At 46.7% G+C, this 18,828-nt stretch overlaps 1 protein-coding gene across 4 annotated transcripts in view; it reads left to right on the forward strand.

Moving 5' to 3' along the window:
• Positions 1–18,828, forward strand: part of mad1l1 (mitotic arrest deficient 1 like 1) — a 108,828-nt gene that overhangs the window by 17,180 nt on the left and 72,820 nt on the right. For all 4 annotated transcript variants that reach the window (XM_045710464.1, XM_045710460.1, XM_045710467.1 and 1 more), the window contains 5 exons: positions 2,603–2,747; positions 5,580–5,720; positions 9,730–9,786; positions 11,213–11,304; positions 12,978–13,068. In XM_045710464.1, the coding sequence (XP_045566420.1) occupies positions 2,603–2,747; positions 5,580–5,720; positions 9,730–9,786; positions 11,213–11,304; positions 12,978–13,068 (526 nt within the window). The remainder of the gene's footprint in view (positions 1–2,602; positions 2,748–5,579; positions 5,721–9,729; positions 9,787–11,212; positions 11,305–12,977; positions 13,069–18,828) is intronic.

Below are 18,828 nucleotides of genomic sequence, written 5' to 3' on the forward strand. Positions count from 1 at the left end.
TTCTTCCCCCTCCCCACCCCTCATGTGTCCAATACAGTATCTCCCCACCTCTCTCTCCCCCCAGTAGTGTAGGTTTGATCTAAATTGTCAGACAGCTAATTAGACTCATCTTGACCTCGTTAGTACCGCTACACTAACTCCCAGTATTGAGCTGTGTGTTTCTGTGTGTGTGTGTGTGTGTGTGTGTGTTTTGTGCTAGTCGTTAGCTAACGAGCTACCCTCTCTTGATCCATACGGAGCTAATTATGAAATATAACACTGTTTAGAAGCACTAGATAACGAGGAGAGATGGAGTGCAGGGGGAGGGTTGAGAGGGAGAAATAGGAGAAGGAAGCTGAAACGAGAAGGACTGAGGAAAGTAGAGAGAACAGGGAGGATATCTCTCCTTCATCTGGACCCCGACAAATCAGCCGGCTAGACAATCTGGACCCTTTCTAAAATGATCTGCCGAAATTGTTGCAACCCCTATTACTAGCCTGTTCAACCTCTCTTTCATGTCGTCTGAGATTCCCAAAGATTGGAAAGCAGCTGCGGTCATCCGCAGGGGAAACTCTTGACCCAAAATGCTACAGACCTATATTTATCCTACCCTGCCTTTCTAAGGTCTTTGAAAGCCAAGTCAACAAACAGATTACCGTCCATTTCGAATACCACCGCACCTTCTCCGCTATGCAATCTGGTTTCAGAGCTGGTCATGGGTGCACCTCAGCCACGCTCAAGGTCCTAAACGATATCTTAACCGCCATCGATAAGAAACAATACTGTGCTGCCGTATTCATTGACCTGGCCAAGGCTTTCGACTCTGTCAATCACCACATCCTCATCGGCAGACTCAATAGCCTTGGTTTCTCAAATGACTGCCTCGCCTGGTTCACCAACTTCTTCTCAGACAGAGTTCAGTGTGTCAAATCGGAGGGCCTGTTGTCCGGACCTCTGGCAGTCTCTATGGGGGTGCCACAGGGTTCAATTCTCGGGCCGACTCTTTTCTCTGTATACATCAATGATGTCGCTCTTGCTGCTGGTGAGTCTCTGATCCACCTCTACGCAGACGACAACATTCTGTATACTTCTGGCCCTTCTTTGGACACTGTGTTAACTACCCTCCAGACGAGCTTCAATGCCATACAACTCTCCTTCCGTGGCCTCCAACTGCTCTTAAATGCAAGTAAAACTAAATGCAAGCTCTTCAACCGATCGCTGCCCACACCTGCCCACCCGTCCAGCATCACTACTCTGGACGGTTCTTACTTAGAATATGTGGACAACTACAAATACCTAGGTGTCTGGCTAGACTGTAAACTCTCCTTCCAGACTTGCATCAAGCATCTCCAATCCAAAGTTAAGTCTAGAATTGGCTTCCTATTTCACAACAAAGCATCCTTCACTCATGCTGCCAAACATACCCTCGTAAAACTGACCATCCTACCGATCCTCGACTTCGGCCATGTCATTTACAAAATAGCCTCCAATACCCTACTTAATAAATTGGATGCAGTCTATCACAGTGCCATCCGTTTTGTCACCAAAGCCCCATATACTACCCACCACTGCGACCTGTACACTCTCGTTGGCTGGCCCTCGCTTCATACTCGTCGCCAAACCCACTGGCTCCAGGTCATCTACAAGACCCTGCTAGGTAAAATTCCCCCTTATCTCAGCTCGCTGGTCACCATAGCAGCACCCACCTGTAGCACGCGCTCCAGCAGGTATATCTCTCTCTGGTCACCCCCAAAGCCAATTCCTCCTTCGGCCGCCTCTCCCTCCAGTTCTCTGATGCCAATGACTGGAACGAACTACAAAAATCTCTAAAACTGGAAACACATCTCCCTCACTAGCTTTAAGCACCAGCTGTCAGAGCAGCTCACAGATTACTGCACCTGTACATAGCCCATCTATAATTTAGCCCAAACAACTACCTCTTCCCCTACTGTATGTATTTATTTATTTATTTATTGCTCCTTTGCACCCCATTATTTCTGTTTCTACTTTGCACTTTCTTCCACTGCAAATCTACCATTCTAGTGTTTTACTTGCTGTATTGTATTTACTTTGCCACCATAGCCTTTTTTGCCTTTACCTCCCTTATCTCACCTCATTCGCTCACATTGTATATAGACTTACTTTTCTACTATATTATTGACTGTATGTTTATTTTACTCCGTGTGTAACTCTTGTTGTATGTGTCGAACTGCTTTGCTTTATCTTGGCCAGGTCGCAGTTGTAAAGGAGAACTTGTTCTCAACTTGCCTACTTGGTTAAATAAAGGTTAAATAAATAAATAAAATCTGCGTTCACTTCCCTTCACTGATTTGAAAGGAAACGAGGTTTAAGAACCATGGTGGAAGCTTCCTCTTGTTCATTCCTCCCAATCCAATGCTGTAAGATTTGTGGGAAGCAGTGAACAAGTGCACACTTACAGACAATTTATTATTGGGATGCACCCATTAAGAGGGACAGAAGAGAAAGAGAGGGGGGGATTTAGACTCCCTCTCGCCCCCACCTCCCCCCCTGAAGCTGTAGGTCAGTGGAGCGGTCTAAGGCTGACCTCCAGGGCGAGCTGTTCTCTACATTCTAAAGCTCTCTCCTCTCCCCCTCCCCCCAGCTGTAGGTCAGTGGAGCGGTCTAAGGCTGACCTCCAGGGGGAGCTCTTGTCGCTACGTTCTAAAGCTCTAGAAGAACAGAAGAAGAGGGAGACCCAGGAATCACTGGTCAGACGACTACAGAAGAGAGTGTTGCTGCTCACCAAGGTAGTGTGTGTGTTTGTCAGATGAACTGGTGGACACCATTGTTATGTTTCTGTGTCCATTCTGAAGGAAGTTAGAGGTAGTTTAGCGGGCCGACGCTAACTACAGTAGACTTTATCATTGCGTTAACGCTAGTTAGCAACTTCCTTCAAACTGCCTGCGGAGACGTATATAAATGGTATCCAGGAGTTCATGTGACTCTGGGGAAGTAGATAAAGGGCCCCCTACCAGTAACCTGAAGTCCCCCTTTAAGGAGGGCTTAGACGGCCTACGTTAAACTGAAGGCTCTTTGATAAGAGACACACCTGCTTTAGGCTGGACAATGTTTCTCATCATAGTCTCTTTCATATTAGCCAAGCCATTGTTTAATCCAGTTACATAGAGATGACTGTGTGTGTGTGTGTGTGTGTGTGTGTGTGTGTTAGACAGAGATGACTGTGTGTGTGTTGACCTGGTAGAATCCTATTATCACAACAGATAAGTTGACCAAAACCAATTTTGTTTTTATAAATAAATAAAACGTATATGAAAAGAATAAAATGCTAAATGGGACCGTTATCTGTGTGTGTGTGTGGTGTGTTTTATCAGTTGACCTGTGTGGTTTGTTATTAAGATAGTACATTTCATTAAGTCTTAATAGACAGTCAGTAGCCAGCGGGGCAGAGACTTAGTTTAGTGTGGGGGGGGGTCACAGTAAGCATCCTGAGTAGGACATCGTGTGTGTGTGTGGGGGGGGGTCACAGTAAGCATCCTGAGTAGGACATCGTGTGTGTGTGTGGGGGTCACAGTAAGCATCCTGAGTAGGACATCGTGTGTGTGTGTGTGGGGGGGGGTCACAGTAAGCATCCTGAGTAGGACACCGTGTCTGTGTGTGGGGGGTCACAGTAAGCATCCTGAGTAGGACACCGTGTGTGTGTGTGTGTGTGGGGGGTCACAGTAAGCATCCTGAGTAGGACATCGTGTGTGGGGGGGGTCACAGTAAGCATCCTGAGTAGGACATCGTGTGTGTGTGTGGGGGGGGGGTCACAGTAAGCATCCTGAGTAGGACACCGTGTGTGGGGGGGGGGGGGGTCACAGTAAGCATCCTGAGTAGGACACCGTGTGTGTGTGGGGGGGTGTCACAGTAAGCATCCTGAGTAGGACAACGTGTGTGTGATTGGTCTCAGTTCATGCCAAGTTGTTTGTTCTGTGACAACTGACTGGTGAGAAAACAAGTTGAGTCGGTCTGAATTAAACGTTCATTTCACACCAATTTGGTTGTTCTCTCTCCATCTTTCTCTTCTCCCCTCATTCTCCGCGTCTCTCCTTCGTTATGATAGACGTTGTGGCCGACTGATTTGACACGCGCTCATTACATGATCCACCACAGCCGTTAACAACATAGAATGAACATTCTACATTTCAGCAAGGAGACGTTAAGAATCTGTTACCGCTGAAACGGATTCAACCGCATGGATGTCCGGCCGTCCCATCTTCCAACGGTTGTTACGGTGACCGCAGTCATTTGGCTGGCCAATTACCGTCGTCCAAACACTCCGTGACCTTCACAGCCCTGCCCCACACGTTCCAGAGAGAATGATTTTTAAGGAGAGTTAACTCCCCAGGTCTCTGTTTAATTGACTTGGAAATGAGAGGCACATAGACACATGTCAAAGGGGGTCAGTTGTGTGCTCTTAAATGTCAACTCCACCAGCATGAACACTTGGGATATTATTAGGAAGTATTTAGAGATTTTGTCTAATTATTATTTTTTTTTTAATGAGGGCTGTTTAATGATGAGAGAACCTCCTGATATTTCCACTGTGTTGCGTTTTTGAGACAAATCCCTGAGATGACTAATGTGTGTGTTTTTTATGGACATTCATTTTCAACGATCTATATAAGACATCGGCGGCCATTTCTCTCTTTCCAGAACCTTTTCTTTTCATAGTGAATTACTTGTAGATTGTTTTGTTACTTCTAGTAGGTCTCCAGTGTTGGATGGTTGCTTGGACTGTCGCTGAGGCTGTGTTTTGTCTGTATCGTTGAAAACACTTTATTTCAGAATGTAGCAGGTTTAGTTACTTAGCGAGCTAGCATTGCTAACGTTAGCACCAAAGATGCAGGCTAGGAGACTTGGATTTTGGTAATGATTTCATAATAAATGTTTTAAGACTGTCGCTAAGATTTAAACTCAGCTGTTATTGTTAAACAGCATTTTTTTTTTTTTTGCACGTAGCAGTCGGACTAGCAGATACAGGACTATGATTAGCACCGTTAGCCAGATTAGCATCTACATTCAAATACATTTTTTCCCCACATACACATGTTTAGCAGATGTTATTGCAGGTGTAACGAAATGCTTGATAGATACAGTACTATGGTTAGCACCGTTAGCCAGATTAGCATCTACATTCAGATACACTACTATGGTTAGCACCGTTAGCCAGGTTAGCATCTACATTCAGATACACTACTATGGTTAGCACCGTTAGCCAGGTTAGCATCTACATTCACATACACTACTATGGTTAGAACCGTTAGCCAGGTTAGCACCGTTAGCCAGATTAGCATCTACATTCAGATTATTTTTCAGGGTAATGCAGTTTATTGGTGACTATGACTACAAGCATTATAATATGATTACAACCCAAAGTGTTGTGAAATGTATTCATAGTCCCATAGGGCGGCGCGCATTTGGCCCAGGTCGTCCAGGTTTGGCCGGGGTAGGCCGTCATTGTAAATAACAATTTGTTCTTAACTGACTTGCCTAGTTAAATAAATAAAAAAGGGTTTATGACAAAAGCCTATGTGCCTCAAAGTCTAACTGTCTCTTTTTCCGTGTGTGTATTCTAGGAGCGTGATGGGATGCGTGCTATCCTGGAGTCCTATGATAGTGAGCTGTCTTCTAGTGACTACACTCCTCAACTCAGCCGCAGACTCAGAGAGGCAGAAGATATACTGACCAAGACACAGAACCACAATACAGAGATGGAGGTACGGAGACTGTCTGTGTGTGCGTACCTAGATTCGGTCTTATGTAGCAGAATTTGAAATGGTATTTTTTTTTTTTACATTGGATAAAAGTAGACACAGAGCTACCCAATGGTATCGCATACACTACAGTTGAGGAACAATGGGAAAGTTATTCTGCTTTGAAGTTGATCAACTTGTAAACTCACTTTTGAGAAAATGGCCTTTGAATGTTTTGGTATCTAGGGAAGAGCTCTTCTTTGTCTACACCCATTCAGCATAGTTCACACCTTCTTAAGCTTTAGCCCCACCCATCTTGTTTCGCTCTGAGCGAACACTTGGCGCTCTACTAACAGTACACTTTAGTTTAAGACATATAGCTAGCTAGTTAGGTAAACAATGAACCTAGCTAGGCAAACAAAGTGTAAGATCACACACGTCACTTAACGTTAGCTAACGAGCCAACCAGTTAACGTTAGCTAGTTAAACAACAATGCCACAGTGCTGGGAGCTAACCAACCAGGTTCAATGTGCTAGCTGACATCAGGCTCTAACTAGGAAAGTAAATGGTTCTGGGATACAAATAATAACATCAGCTAGGGAACCAGCCAGCTAACATTAGCTAGCTAGCTACTACAGTACACTGTAGCTTGAAATGAAATAATTTTCTGTCAATTAGAAACATGTAATATCTGAAAATGTAGCTAACTATCTTACCTGTGTACATCATTATGCATGATGGACGCGTCTCCCTGTCAGGAATGCCATGCCACGATTGCCCCTTAGTTTGAAGATGTAATCCGGAGACGGGTGTTTTCTCCATCTCTATAGCTATCATACTCTAATTCCACTGATTTTCAAAACTTGATCCTTCAGAAAGTGGAGAGCAACACTTATGCAGCTCCTCTACACTACATTTCATAGAGGATTACCAACACAGACTGACGAGCTCATAGGCAGGACCCTTCTGTAGGGCGGACCCTTCTGTAGGGCGGACCCTTCTGTAGGGCGGACCCTTCTGTAGGGCGGACCCTTATGTAGGGCGGACCAATCTGAACTCCTCTCTCTGCACATAGCCTAGTTTCCCGGATCGGGTCACATATATACAGTTGAAGTCGTAAGTTTACATACACCTTAGCCAAATACATTTAAATTAAATTTTTCACAGTTCCTGACATTTAATCCTTGAAAAGGTTGCTGTCTTAGGTCAGTTAGGATCACCACTTTATTTTAAGAATGTGAAATGTCAGAATAATAGTAGAGAGAATCTTTTATTCATTTCATCACATTCCCAGTGGGTCAGAAGTTTAAATATACTCAATTATTATTTGGCAGCATTGCCTTTAAATTGTTTAACTTGGGTCAAACGTTTCGGGTAGCCTTCTACAAGCTTCCCACAATAAGTTGGGTGAATTTTGGCCCATTCCTCCTGACAGAGCTGGTGTACCTGAGTCAGGTTTGTAAGCCTCCTTGCTCGCACACGCTTTTTCAGTTCTGCCCACAAGTGTTCTATAGGATTGAGGTCAGGGCTTTGTGATGGCCACTCCAATACCTTGACTTCGTTGTCCTTAAGCCATTTTGCCACAACTTTGGACGTATGCTTGGGGTCATTGTCCATTTGGAAGACCCATTTGCGACCAAGCTTTAACTTCCCGACTGATGTCTTGAGATGTTGCTTCAATATATCCACATAAATTTCTTTCCTCATGATGCCATCTATTTTGTGAAGTGCACCTGTCCCTCCTGCAGCAAAGCACCCCCACAACATGATGCTGCCACCCCAGTGCTTCACGGTTGGGACGGTGTTCTTCGGCTGGCAAGCATCCCCCTTTTTCCTCCAAACATATCGATGGTCATTATGGCAAAAAAGCTCTATTTTGTTTCATCAGACCAGAGGACATTTCTCCAAAAAGTACGATCATTTGTCCCCATGTGCATTTGCAAACTGTAGTCTGGCTTTTTTATGGCGGTTTTGGAGCAGTGGCTTCTTTCTTACTGGGCGGCCTTTCAGGTTATGTCGATATAGGACTCGTTTTACTGTGGATATAGATACTTTTGTACCTGTTTCCTTCAGCATCTTCACAAGGTCCTTTGCTGTTGTTCTGGGATTGATTTGCACTTTTCACACCAGAGTACGTTCATCTCTAGGAGACAGAACACATCTCCTTCCTGAGCGGTATGATGGCTGCGTGGTCCCATGGTGTTTATACTTGCGTACTATTGTTTGCACAGATAAACGTGGTACCTTCAGGTGTTTGGAAATTGCTCCCAAGGATGAACCAGACTTGTGGAGGTCTACAATTTTATTTATGAGGTCTTGGCTGATTTCTTTTGATTTTCCCATGATTTCAAGCAAAGAGGCATAGAGTTTGAAGGTAGGCCTTGAAATACATCCACAGGTACACCTCCAATTGACTCAAATTATGTCAATTAGCTTATCAGAAGCTTCTAAAGCCATGATGTAATTTTCTGGGATTTTCCAAGTTGTTTAAAGGCACAGTCAACTTAGTGTATGTAAACTTCTGACCCTCTGGAATTGTGATACAGTGAATTATAGGTGAAATAATCTGTCTAAACAATTGCTGGAAAAATTACTTGTCATGCACAAAGTAGATGTCCTAACCGACTTGCCAAAACTATAATTTGTTAAAACAAAAAATGTGTGGAGTGGTTGAAAAACAAGTTTTAATGACTCCAACTTAAGTGTATGTAATCTTCCGACTTCAACTGTGCATGTATTTATGTTGACACCACTTCAAATTAGTGGATTCGGCTATTTCAGCCACACCCGTTGCTGACAGGTGTATAAAATTGAGCACACAGCCATGCAATCTCCATAGACAAACATTGGCAGTAGAATGGCCTTACTGAAGAGCTCGGTGACTTTCAATGTGACACCGTCATAGGATGCCACCTTTCCAACAAGTCAGTTTGTGAAATTTCTTCCCTGCTAGAGCTGCCCCGGTCAACTTTAAGTGCTGTTATTGTGAAGTGGAAACATCTAGAAGCAACAATGGCTCAGCTGTGAAGTGGTAGGCAACACGACCTCAGCAGAACGGGACCACCGAGTGCTGAAGTGCATTGCTTGTAAAAATTGTCTGTCCTCTGTTGCAACACTCACTACCGAGTCCCAAACTGCCCTCTGGAAGCAACATCAGCACAATGACAGATATGTTTCTAATTTTGACAGACAGTGGTTTCATTTCAAGCTCATTTCAAACAGTGTACTGTTAGCTAGCTAACGTTAGCTGGCTGGTTTCCTAGCTGATGTTATTATTCGTATCCCAGAGCCGTGTTCATGCAGGGTGGTAACTACGTGATCTGGGTTTCCATGGCCGAGCAGCCCCACACAAGCCTAATATCACCATACTCAATGACACTCGCGACTGGTGTAAAGCTCGCCGCCACTGGACTCTGGAGCAGTGGAAACGTCTTCTCTGGAGGGATTAATCACGCTTCACCATCTGGCAGTCCGACGGACTAATCTGGGTTTGGCGGATGCCAGGAGAACGCTACCTGCCCCAATGCATAGTGCCAACTGTGAAGTTTGGGGGAGGAGGTCTGGGGCTGTTTTTCATGGTTCGGGTTAGGCCCCTTAGTTCCTGTGAAGGGAAATATTAGCGCTACAGCATACAATAACATTCTAGATGATTCTGTGCTCCCAACTTTGTGGCAGTTTGGGGAAGGCCCTTTCCTGTTTCAGCATGACAATGCCCCTTCGCACAAAGCAAGGTCCATACAGAAATGGTTTGTCGAGATCGATGTGGAAGAACTTGACTGTCCTTCACAGATCGCTGACTGCGAGCCAGGGCTGATCGCCCAACATCAGTGCTCGACCTCACTAATGCTCTTGTGGCTGAATGGAAGCAAGTCCCCGCAGCAATGTTCTAACATCTGGTGGAAAGCCCTCCAGGAAGAGTGGAGGCTGTTATAGAATATTTCGCTCTCTCCCTGCTGTGCTCGTGCACACACACACACACACACACACACACACACACCTTGTCTAAGTGGTGTTTTTCTCCCTCTTCTGCAGGTTCTGTTGACTAAAGCCCAAGAGGAGGCTGGGGCCCTCAAACTACAAGTACAGACTGTGAGTGTACACACCCGCACACACACGCTCTGTGAAATAAAGCGTGTTTTTCCTAGACGGCGGTCGTTTATAACACACACTTGGTTGTTCCTGTTGCCAGGGTAACGTCACAATTGCCGTGGTGATGGGAAGTGACACGTGTGAAATCATCTCGTCTTGCCACACACACACACCCTCTCGTCTCTCCACCTTGTGATTACCTCTCCGTCTGAGGAGAGACAGAAGAGGGAGATAGGAATGAATAAATGTATCATTGTGTGTCTGAGTGGTGTTGAATCACCAGCCGCGTCCCTCTCCTCCTCTCATCCCTTGTTACCCAGCCATCTCCTTCATTGATTAGTTTACATCAGAGGAGAGACAGATGGAGGGGGATGCACCTGTGTGCTGTCTGTTTAGGGAATAGTGGTATAGATCATTTGGAGAGGGAGGTGCAATATATGGGGGGGAGGGAGAGATGGATTGATGGAGGGAGAGAGATGGAGTTAGTGGGAAGAAGTGAGAGATGGATGGATGGATGGAGGGAGGGATGGAGAGGGGGATGAAATGTATGAGGGGGAGGGAGAGAGATGGAGTCAGTGGGAAGAAGTGATGGATGGATGGAGGGGGAAGAAGGGAGAGAGGGCCGGATGGAGGGGGAAGAAGGGAGAGAGGGCCGGATGGAGGGGGAAGAAGGGAGAGAGGGCCGGATGGAGGGGGAAGAAGGGGGAGAGGGCCGGATGGAGGGGGAAGAAGGGAGAGAGGGCCGGATGGAGGGGGGAGAGGGCCGGGATGAGGGGGCCAGAGGGAGGGGAAGAAGGGAGAGAGGGCCGGATGGAGGGGGAAGAAGGGAGAGAGGGCCGGATGGAGGGGGAAGAAGGGAGAGAGGGCCGGATGGAGGGGGAAGAAGGGAGAGAGGGCCGGATGGAGGGGGAAGAAGGGAGAGAGGGCCGGATGGAGGGGGAAGAAGGGAGAGAGGGCCGGATGGAGGGGGGGAGAGGGATGAGGGGGCCAGAGGGAGGGGAAGAAGGGAGAGGGGCTGGATGGAGGGGGAAGAAGGGAGAGAGGGCCGGATGGAGGGGGAAGAAGGGAGAGAGGGCCGGATGGAGGGGGGGAGAGGGCCGGGATGAGGGGGCCAGAGGGAGGGGAAGAAGGGAGAGGGGGCTGGATGGAGGGGGAAGAAGGGAGAGAGGGCCGGATGGAGGGGGAAGAAGGGAGAGAGGGCCGGATGGAGGGGGAAGAAGGGAGAGAGGGCCGGATGGAGGGGGGGAGAGGGCCGGGATGAGGGGGCCAGAGGGAGGGGAAGAAGGGAGAGGGGGCTGGATGGGGAAGAAGGGAGAGGAGGGAGGGGGAGGAAGGGAGAGAGGGCCCGAGGGAGAAGGCATCGGAGTGATTGGATCTGTTTTTATGTTAGTCTGGGTTAGTAAGTGTGTGTGTCTCTGTGTTCTAGATGGAGTTGGAGCTGGATGTTATGAAGAAGCAGCAAGACTCTGTCACCGAGGGCAACCCCTTAGCAACGAACGAGGAAGTCAACACACTCCGGTAACTCACACACTTAACACCAGTAGAGAGGTGAAGTATCTGTAGGAATACCATACTGAACCATTTACAGAGAGGACGAGAGATAGTGGAGGGTGAGAGAGGAGAGAGAGAGAATGGAGTGAGCGTGGAGGCCAGGCGGCGGGCTAGGTGAGCGCGGGTGGCGGGCTAGGGGAGCGCGGGCGGCGGGCTAGGGGAGCGCGGGGGCCGGGCGGCGGGCTAGGGGGGCGTGGGGGGCCGGCTAGGGGGCGTGGGGGGCCGGCTAGGGGGGCGCGGGGCCGGGCGGCGTAGCTTATAGTAATGTATTCATCTCGTGAGACATGATTCTGTCTGGTCCATCAATATACATGGAGGAATGGAGAGAGGCTGGGAGAAGAGGTTAGTTAGAGATGGGGGTGAAGAGAGGCTAGTTAGAGGTGGGGTTGAAGAGGCTGGGAGAAGAGGCTAGTTAGAGGTGGGGGTGAAGAGGGAAGAGGAGAGTGATGTGAGGTCCACTTAGAGATTGGGAGCGATAGAGAGCTGGAGGGGGAGAATCAAGTCGTTGATAATGTCATGTAGAGTGAAGGAGACAGGAAGTCTATGGAGGAAGTCCCCCTGACATTACTATGACACTGGAGATCAACAAGCTCCCTCAACTACTAGACACACACAGAACACAGAACGTTAGAACACTAAATAATACAACAGTGGAACATTAAAACTGTTCATAGGTTGCCCTCTGTCGCGTCATGCCGTCGTTATGAACGTTGTCAAGCTGGCGTCCAGCGGTGACGTCACAGTGCTGACCTAAAGTCATTCTGGACAGACTGACAGTTATGTGGTGTAAATTACACCGAACAGCCTGGAAATACCATGACGCTGCTAAAGTAGGCAAATGTTTAGTAGGAAACAACTTTGCCAGCATTTTCATTTCCTCAAATGGACTTTAGACAGATGGCAATGTTGTCATTAGCTAGCAAAGTCTGTCAAAAATAGCTAGCGATGCTAACGTTATACTGCATCTAAAGTCTATCTGGTGACAGCAAAATGATGACCTAAGGTTTTCCTATTAATTATTTGCCTCCATTAGAATGTCATTGTATTTCCAAGCCACTATAATTTGCTTTTGGAGAAATGTTCATCAGCGTTAATTGACTGTGTATTGAGTAGAATGTTCAGTCGGGGGTCAGTCCAAAACAAACGCTCAAAACAATATTGTAAGGAAACATGCAGCCCATGAATAGAACACCAAACTGTAGAACATAGAACTATGGAACACAGAACTGTAGAATATAGAACTATGGAACACAGAACTGAAGAATGAAGAACATTACAATGTAAGAAGTTATCTTGTTGGGTTATTAAATGACTATTAGATGGTGTTCAGTTCATGTAGTCATGACGACGATACGTTTACAACACAATGGCCTGACACACACCTGCTTTCCACTTACCTGCCTTATGTAGACTACACACAGCGGCACAGAGATGCACACGCTTTACCATCAATTACACACGTTGTGATTAGCGTCTGTGTTTCACTACAGTCTGGATATCAAAACAAACATTCAGCTCATTAATGGAGAGGAGAGACACATAGACACACACACACACACCGCTTCATTACACTCAGAATGATGATCGCTGTTGAGCTCATTCGTCTAAGGTGTGTTGTGTTGTGTTGTGTGTGTCGGCAGGCTGAAGATTGAGGAGTTGGAGGGAGAGCGACAGCGTCTGGAAGAACAGAACAATGTTCTAGAGCTGAGGCTGGAGAGACACAACTTACAGGTACACAGTCGTGTGTGTGTGTGAGGACTCGACATACAGGGCTGCTCTCTGACCCGGGAGGTTTTGGAAACTCACCTGACCGGTCAATCATCCACGTCAGTGGCCTGAATCAGCCTGTAAAGTAATATTTGAATAATGCTGTTTTCAATCTAGACTGATGGATGAATAAAACGCTGCATTCCCAAAGCTGTTAGTTCACTATGTACACGATCTATCAGCCTAGTTTGAGCTGAATAATAATAATAATTATAATCTGTTGGGCAGCAAGAGCACACAGCTCTTGAACAACTTGATAGTCACTCAGAGGGGGCAGCACTGAGCTAGCCTGCAACGTCACTTCCTTGAGAATCTCAAACTGCGCGTGCCATGTTTCCGAAACCTCCATGTAGCAAGATGGCGACATGCTGAAATGACACTTCCTAATCTTCAAATGCACCGCTGAGACTTCACATGGGAAACAATGGGGTGACGTCATCAAATAAAATACAATGTTATTGGTCACATACACATGGTTAGCAGATGTTATTGGTCACATACACATGGTTAGCAGATGTTATTGGTCACATACACATGGTTAGCAGATGTTATTGGTCACATACACATGGTTAGCAGATGTTATTGGTCACATACACATTGTTAGCAGATGTTATTGGTCACATACACATGGTTAGCAGATGTTATTGGTCACATACACATGGTTAGCAGATGTTATTGCGAGTGTAGCGAAATGCTTGTGCTTCTAGTTCCGACAGTGCAGCAGTATGTAACAGGTAATATCTAACAATTCCACAACAACTACCTTATACACACAATCTAGTAAAGGAATGAGAATATATAAAATATATGGCTGAGCAGTGACAGATTAGCTAAGATGCAATAGATAGTATAGAATAGATAGTATACAATAGATAGTGTAGGATTCAGTACACAAATCAGTTCAAATTTTATTAGTCACATGTGCCGGATACAACAGGTGTAGATCTTACAGTGAAATGCTTACTGACAAGCCCTTAACCAACAACGCAGTTTTAAGAAAATGCGTAAAAAAAATTACATTAATAGATAAGGATAACAAATGATTAAAGAGCAGCAGTAAATAACAGTGGGGCTATATACAGGGGGTACTGATCCAGAGTCAATGTGCGGGGGGCACCGGTGTCCAGGTAACTGAGGTAATATGTACATGTAGGTAGAGTTATTAAAGTGACTATGCATAGATAATAAGAGTAGCAGCAGTGTTCCAGAGGGCGGGGGGTGCAATGCAAATAGTCTGGGTAGCCATTTGATTAGATGTTCAGGAGTCTTATTGCTTGGGGGTAGAAGCTGTTGAGAAGCCTCTTGGACCTAAACTTGGCGCTCCGGTACCGCTTGCTGTGCGGTAGCAGAGAGAACAGTCTATGACTAGGGTGCCTGGAATCTTTGACAATTTTTATGGTCTTCCTCTGACACCGCCTGGTATAGAGGTCCTGGATGGCAGGAAGCTTGGCCCCGGTGATGTACTGGGTCATACGCACTACCCTCTGTAGTGCCTTGTAGTCGGACGCCGAGCAGTTGCCATACCAGGCAGTGATGCAACCCGTCAGGATGCTCTCGATGGTGCAACTCTGAACTTTTGAGCATCTGAGAACCCATGCCAAATATTTTCCGTCTCCTGAGGGGGAATAGGTTTTGTCGTGCCCTCTTCACGACTGTCTTGGTGTGCTTGGATCATGTTAGTTTGTTGGTGATGTGGATGCCAAGGAACTTGAAGCTCTCAACCTGCTCCACTACAGCCCCGTCAATGAGAATGCTCGGTCCTCTTTTTCCTGTAGTCCACAATCATCTCCTTTGACCTGATCATGTTGAGGGAGAGGTTGTTGTCCTGGCACCACACGGTCTGGTCTCTGACCTCCTCCCTATAGATTGTCTCATCGTTGTCGGTGATCAGGCCTACCACTGTTGTCATCAGCAAACTTAATGATGGTGTTGGAGTCGTGCCTGGTCGTGCAGTCATGAGTGAACATGGAGTACAGGAGGGGACTGAGCACGCACGCCGTGTTGAGGATCAGTGTGGTGGATGTGTTGTTACCAACCCTTACCACCTGGGGGCGGCCCTTCAGGAAGTCCAGGATCCAGTTGCAGAGGGAGGTGTTTAGTCCCAGGGTATTTAGCTTAGTGATGAGCTTTGTAGGCACTAAGATGTTGAACGCTGAGCTGTAGTCAATGAAAAGCATTCTCACATAGGTGTTCCTTTTTGTCCAGGTGGGAAAGGGCAGTGTGGAGTGCAATAGAGATTGCGTCATCTGTGGATCTGTTGACAAATTGTAGTGGGTCTAGTTTTTCTAGGATAATGGTGTTGATGTGAGCCATGACCAGCCTTTCAAAGCATTTCATGGCTACAGACGTGAGTGCTATGGGTCGCTAGTCATATAGGCAGGTTACCTTAGTGTTCTTGGGCACAGGGACTATGGTGGTCTGCTTGAAACATGTTGGTATTACAGACTCGGACAGGGAGAGGTTGAACATGTCAGTGGACACTTGCCAGTTGGTCAGCGCATGCTCGGAGTACACGTCCTGGTAATCCGTCTGGCCCTGCGTCCTTGTGAATGTTCACCTGTTTAAAGGTCTTACTCACATCGGCTACGGAGTACGTGATCACACAGTCATCCGGAACAGCTGATGCTCTCCTGCATGTTTCAGTGTTACTTGCCTCGACGCGAGCCTAGAAGTTTTTTTTAGTTCGTCTGGTAGGCTTGTTACAGTATATACATATGAGAAGTGATGTGAGATATGTAAGCATTATTATAGTGACTAGTGTTCCATTTATTAAAGTAGCTTATGATATCAAGTCTGTAGGTAGGCAGCCACCTCTCTGTGCTAGTTTTGTCTGTTTAGCAGTTTGATGGCCTTGAGATAGAAGGGTTGCTGCCTTGGGTGGTTATTGTCCTTGATCTTTTTTGCCTTCCTGTGACATCGGGTGTTTGTAGATGTCCTGGAGGGCAGGTAGTTTGCCCCTAGTGATGCGTTGTGCAGACCGTACCACCCTCTGGAGAGTCCTGCGGTTGTGGGCGGTGCAGTTTCCGTACCAGGCGGTGATACAGCCCAACAGGATGCTCTCGATTATGCACCTGTAAAAGTTAGTGGGTGGACCATTTCAAATTGTCAGTGATACACTGAGGAACTTAACTTTCCACCTTCTCCACTGCTGTCCTGTCGATGGGATGGGGGGGGGGTCCCTCTGCTGTTTCCTGAAGTCCACAATCATCTCTTGTTTTGCTGACATTGAGTTTTTTTCTCCACACTCCGAGGGCCCTCACCTCCTCCATGTAGGCTGTCTCGTCGTTGGTGATCAAGCCCACTACTGTTGTGTCTGCAAACTTGATGATTGAATTGGAGGCGTGCATGGCCACGCAGTGGTGGGTGAACAGGGAGTACAGACCCTTGTGGGGCCCCAGTGTTGAGGATCAGCGTAGTGGAGATGTTTCCTACTTTCACCACTTGGGGGGAGGCCCATCAGGAAGTCCAGGACCCAGTTGCACAGGGCACGGTCAAGACCCAGGGACTCAAGCTTAATGATGAGCTTGGAGGGTACTATGGTGTTGAATGCTGAGCTGTAGTCAATGAACAGCATTCTTGCATAGGTATTCCTCTTGTCCAGATGGGATAGGGCAGGGTGATGGAAATTGCATCGTCTGTGGACCTTTTGGGGCGGTAAGCAAATTGGAGTGGGTCTAGGGTGATAGGTAGGGTGGAGGTGCTATGATCCTTGACTAGTCTCTCAAAGCACTTCATGATGACCAAAGTAACTGCTACGCGGCGATAGTCATTTAGTTGTTACCTGGGCTTTCTTGGGAACAGGAACAATGGTGGCCATCTTGAATCATGTGGTGACTGGGATAGGGAGAGATTGAATATGTCCGTAAATACACCAGCCAGCTGGTCTGTGCATGCTCTGAGGATGCGGCTAGGGATGCCGTCTGGGCCGGCAGCCTTGCGAGGGTTAACACGTTTAAATGTTTTACTCACGTTGGCCACGGAGAAGGAGAGCCCACAGTCTTTGTTAGTGGGCCACGTCGGAGGCACTGTATTGTCTACAAAGCGAGCAAAGAAGTTGTTTAATTTGTCTGGAAGCAGGATCTCGATGTCTGCAACGGGGCTGGTTTTCTTTTTGTAATCCGTGATTGTCTGTCGACCCTGCCACATACGTCTCGTGTTCTTGCGACTCTACTTTGTCTCTATACTGAAACTTTGCTTGTTTGATTGCCTTATGGAGGGAATAACTACACTGTTTGTATTCGGCCATATTCCCAGTCACCTTTCCATGGTTAAATGCGGTGGTACGTGCTTTCAGTTTTGCGCGAATGCTGCCATCAATCTACAGGAGGGTTTTAATGGTCACAGTGGGTACGACATCTCTTCTAGACGTCCTTATGAACTCGCTCACCGAGTCAGCATCAATGTTGTTCTCTGAGGCTACCCGGAACATATTCCAGTCCACGTTGGATAGGCCTAAGCACGGGCGCTTCCTGTTTTAGTTTCTGCCAATAGGAGGGGAGCAACAAGATGGAGTCGTGGTCAGATTTGCCAAAAGGAGGGCGGGGGAGGGCCTTCTATGCATTGCGGAAGTTAGAGTAGCAATGGTCGAGCGTGTTACTCGCTCGTGTACTGCAATCAATATGCTGATAGAATTTAGGTAGCCTTGTTCTCAAATTAGATTTGTTAAAAGCCCCAGCTACAATAAATGAAACCTCCGGATATATGGTTTCCAATTTGCATAAAGTCCAGTGAAGTTCCTTGATGGCTGCCTTGGTATCCGCTTGCAGGGAATATACACGGCTGTGACAATAACCGAGGAGAGTTCTCTTGGGAGATAATATGGTCGCCATTTGATTGAGAGGAATTCCAGGTCAGGTGAGCAAAAGGACTTGAGTTCCTGTATGTTGTTACAATTACACCATGAGTTGTTAATCATGAAACATACACCCCTGCCCTTCTTCTTACCGGAGAGATGTTTATTCCTGTTAGCGCGATGCACTGAAAATCCCATTAGCTGTACTGACTCCGAAAGCATGTCCCAAGCTAGCCATGTTTCCGTGAAACAGAGTATGTTACAATCCCGACTATTTCTTTGGAAAGCAACTCTTGCCCTGATTTCGTCGACTTTGTTAACTAGGGACTGGACATTAGCTAGTAATATACTGGGAAGCGGTGGGTGGTGTGCGCGCATCTGAACCCTCACTAGAAGACCGCTCCGGCACCCTCTCCTCCGAAGGCATTGTTTTGGGTCGGCCTCTGGAATCAGTTCAAATGCCCTGGGAGGTGCAGACAAAGGATCCGCTTTGAGAAAGTTGTATTCCTGGTCGTAATATTGGTAAGTTAACGTCTCTCTGAGATTACATACAGCCGGGAAGAACTATTGGATAAGACTTAAGGTTTTCTGGGCTAAGAATGTAAGAAATAATAAAAAGCATAAAATACTGCACAGTTTCCTAAGGACTAGAAGCGACGCTGCCATCTCTATCGGCGCCATCATCGATGGCTTCGTCAATTCTTCTTTTTATAGTCTTAAGGTTTTGTAGGCAGTTAGCAGCCGAAACAGGCATTTCTAAAGGGTCTCCCCAAAACAAAATCCCTCCCTATTAAATGCTGACTGCAGAGCAGTTTTACCTGGCAGAATGATATCATGATGATTTGTGTCAATCAGGTGGTTGTTTGTTTTGGTAACTCTGTCATCACATGTATGCCCTACGTTGTACGGTAGGCTACAGAAACACTGATAGC

Source organism: Salmo salar, chromosome ssa02 (assembly GCF_905237065.1).
Source record: "Salmo salar chromosome ssa02, Ssal_v3.1, whole genome shotgun sequence".
Taxonomy (NCBI): Eukaryota; Metazoa; Chordata; class Actinopteri; order Salmoniformes; family Salmonidae; genus Salmo; species Salmo salar.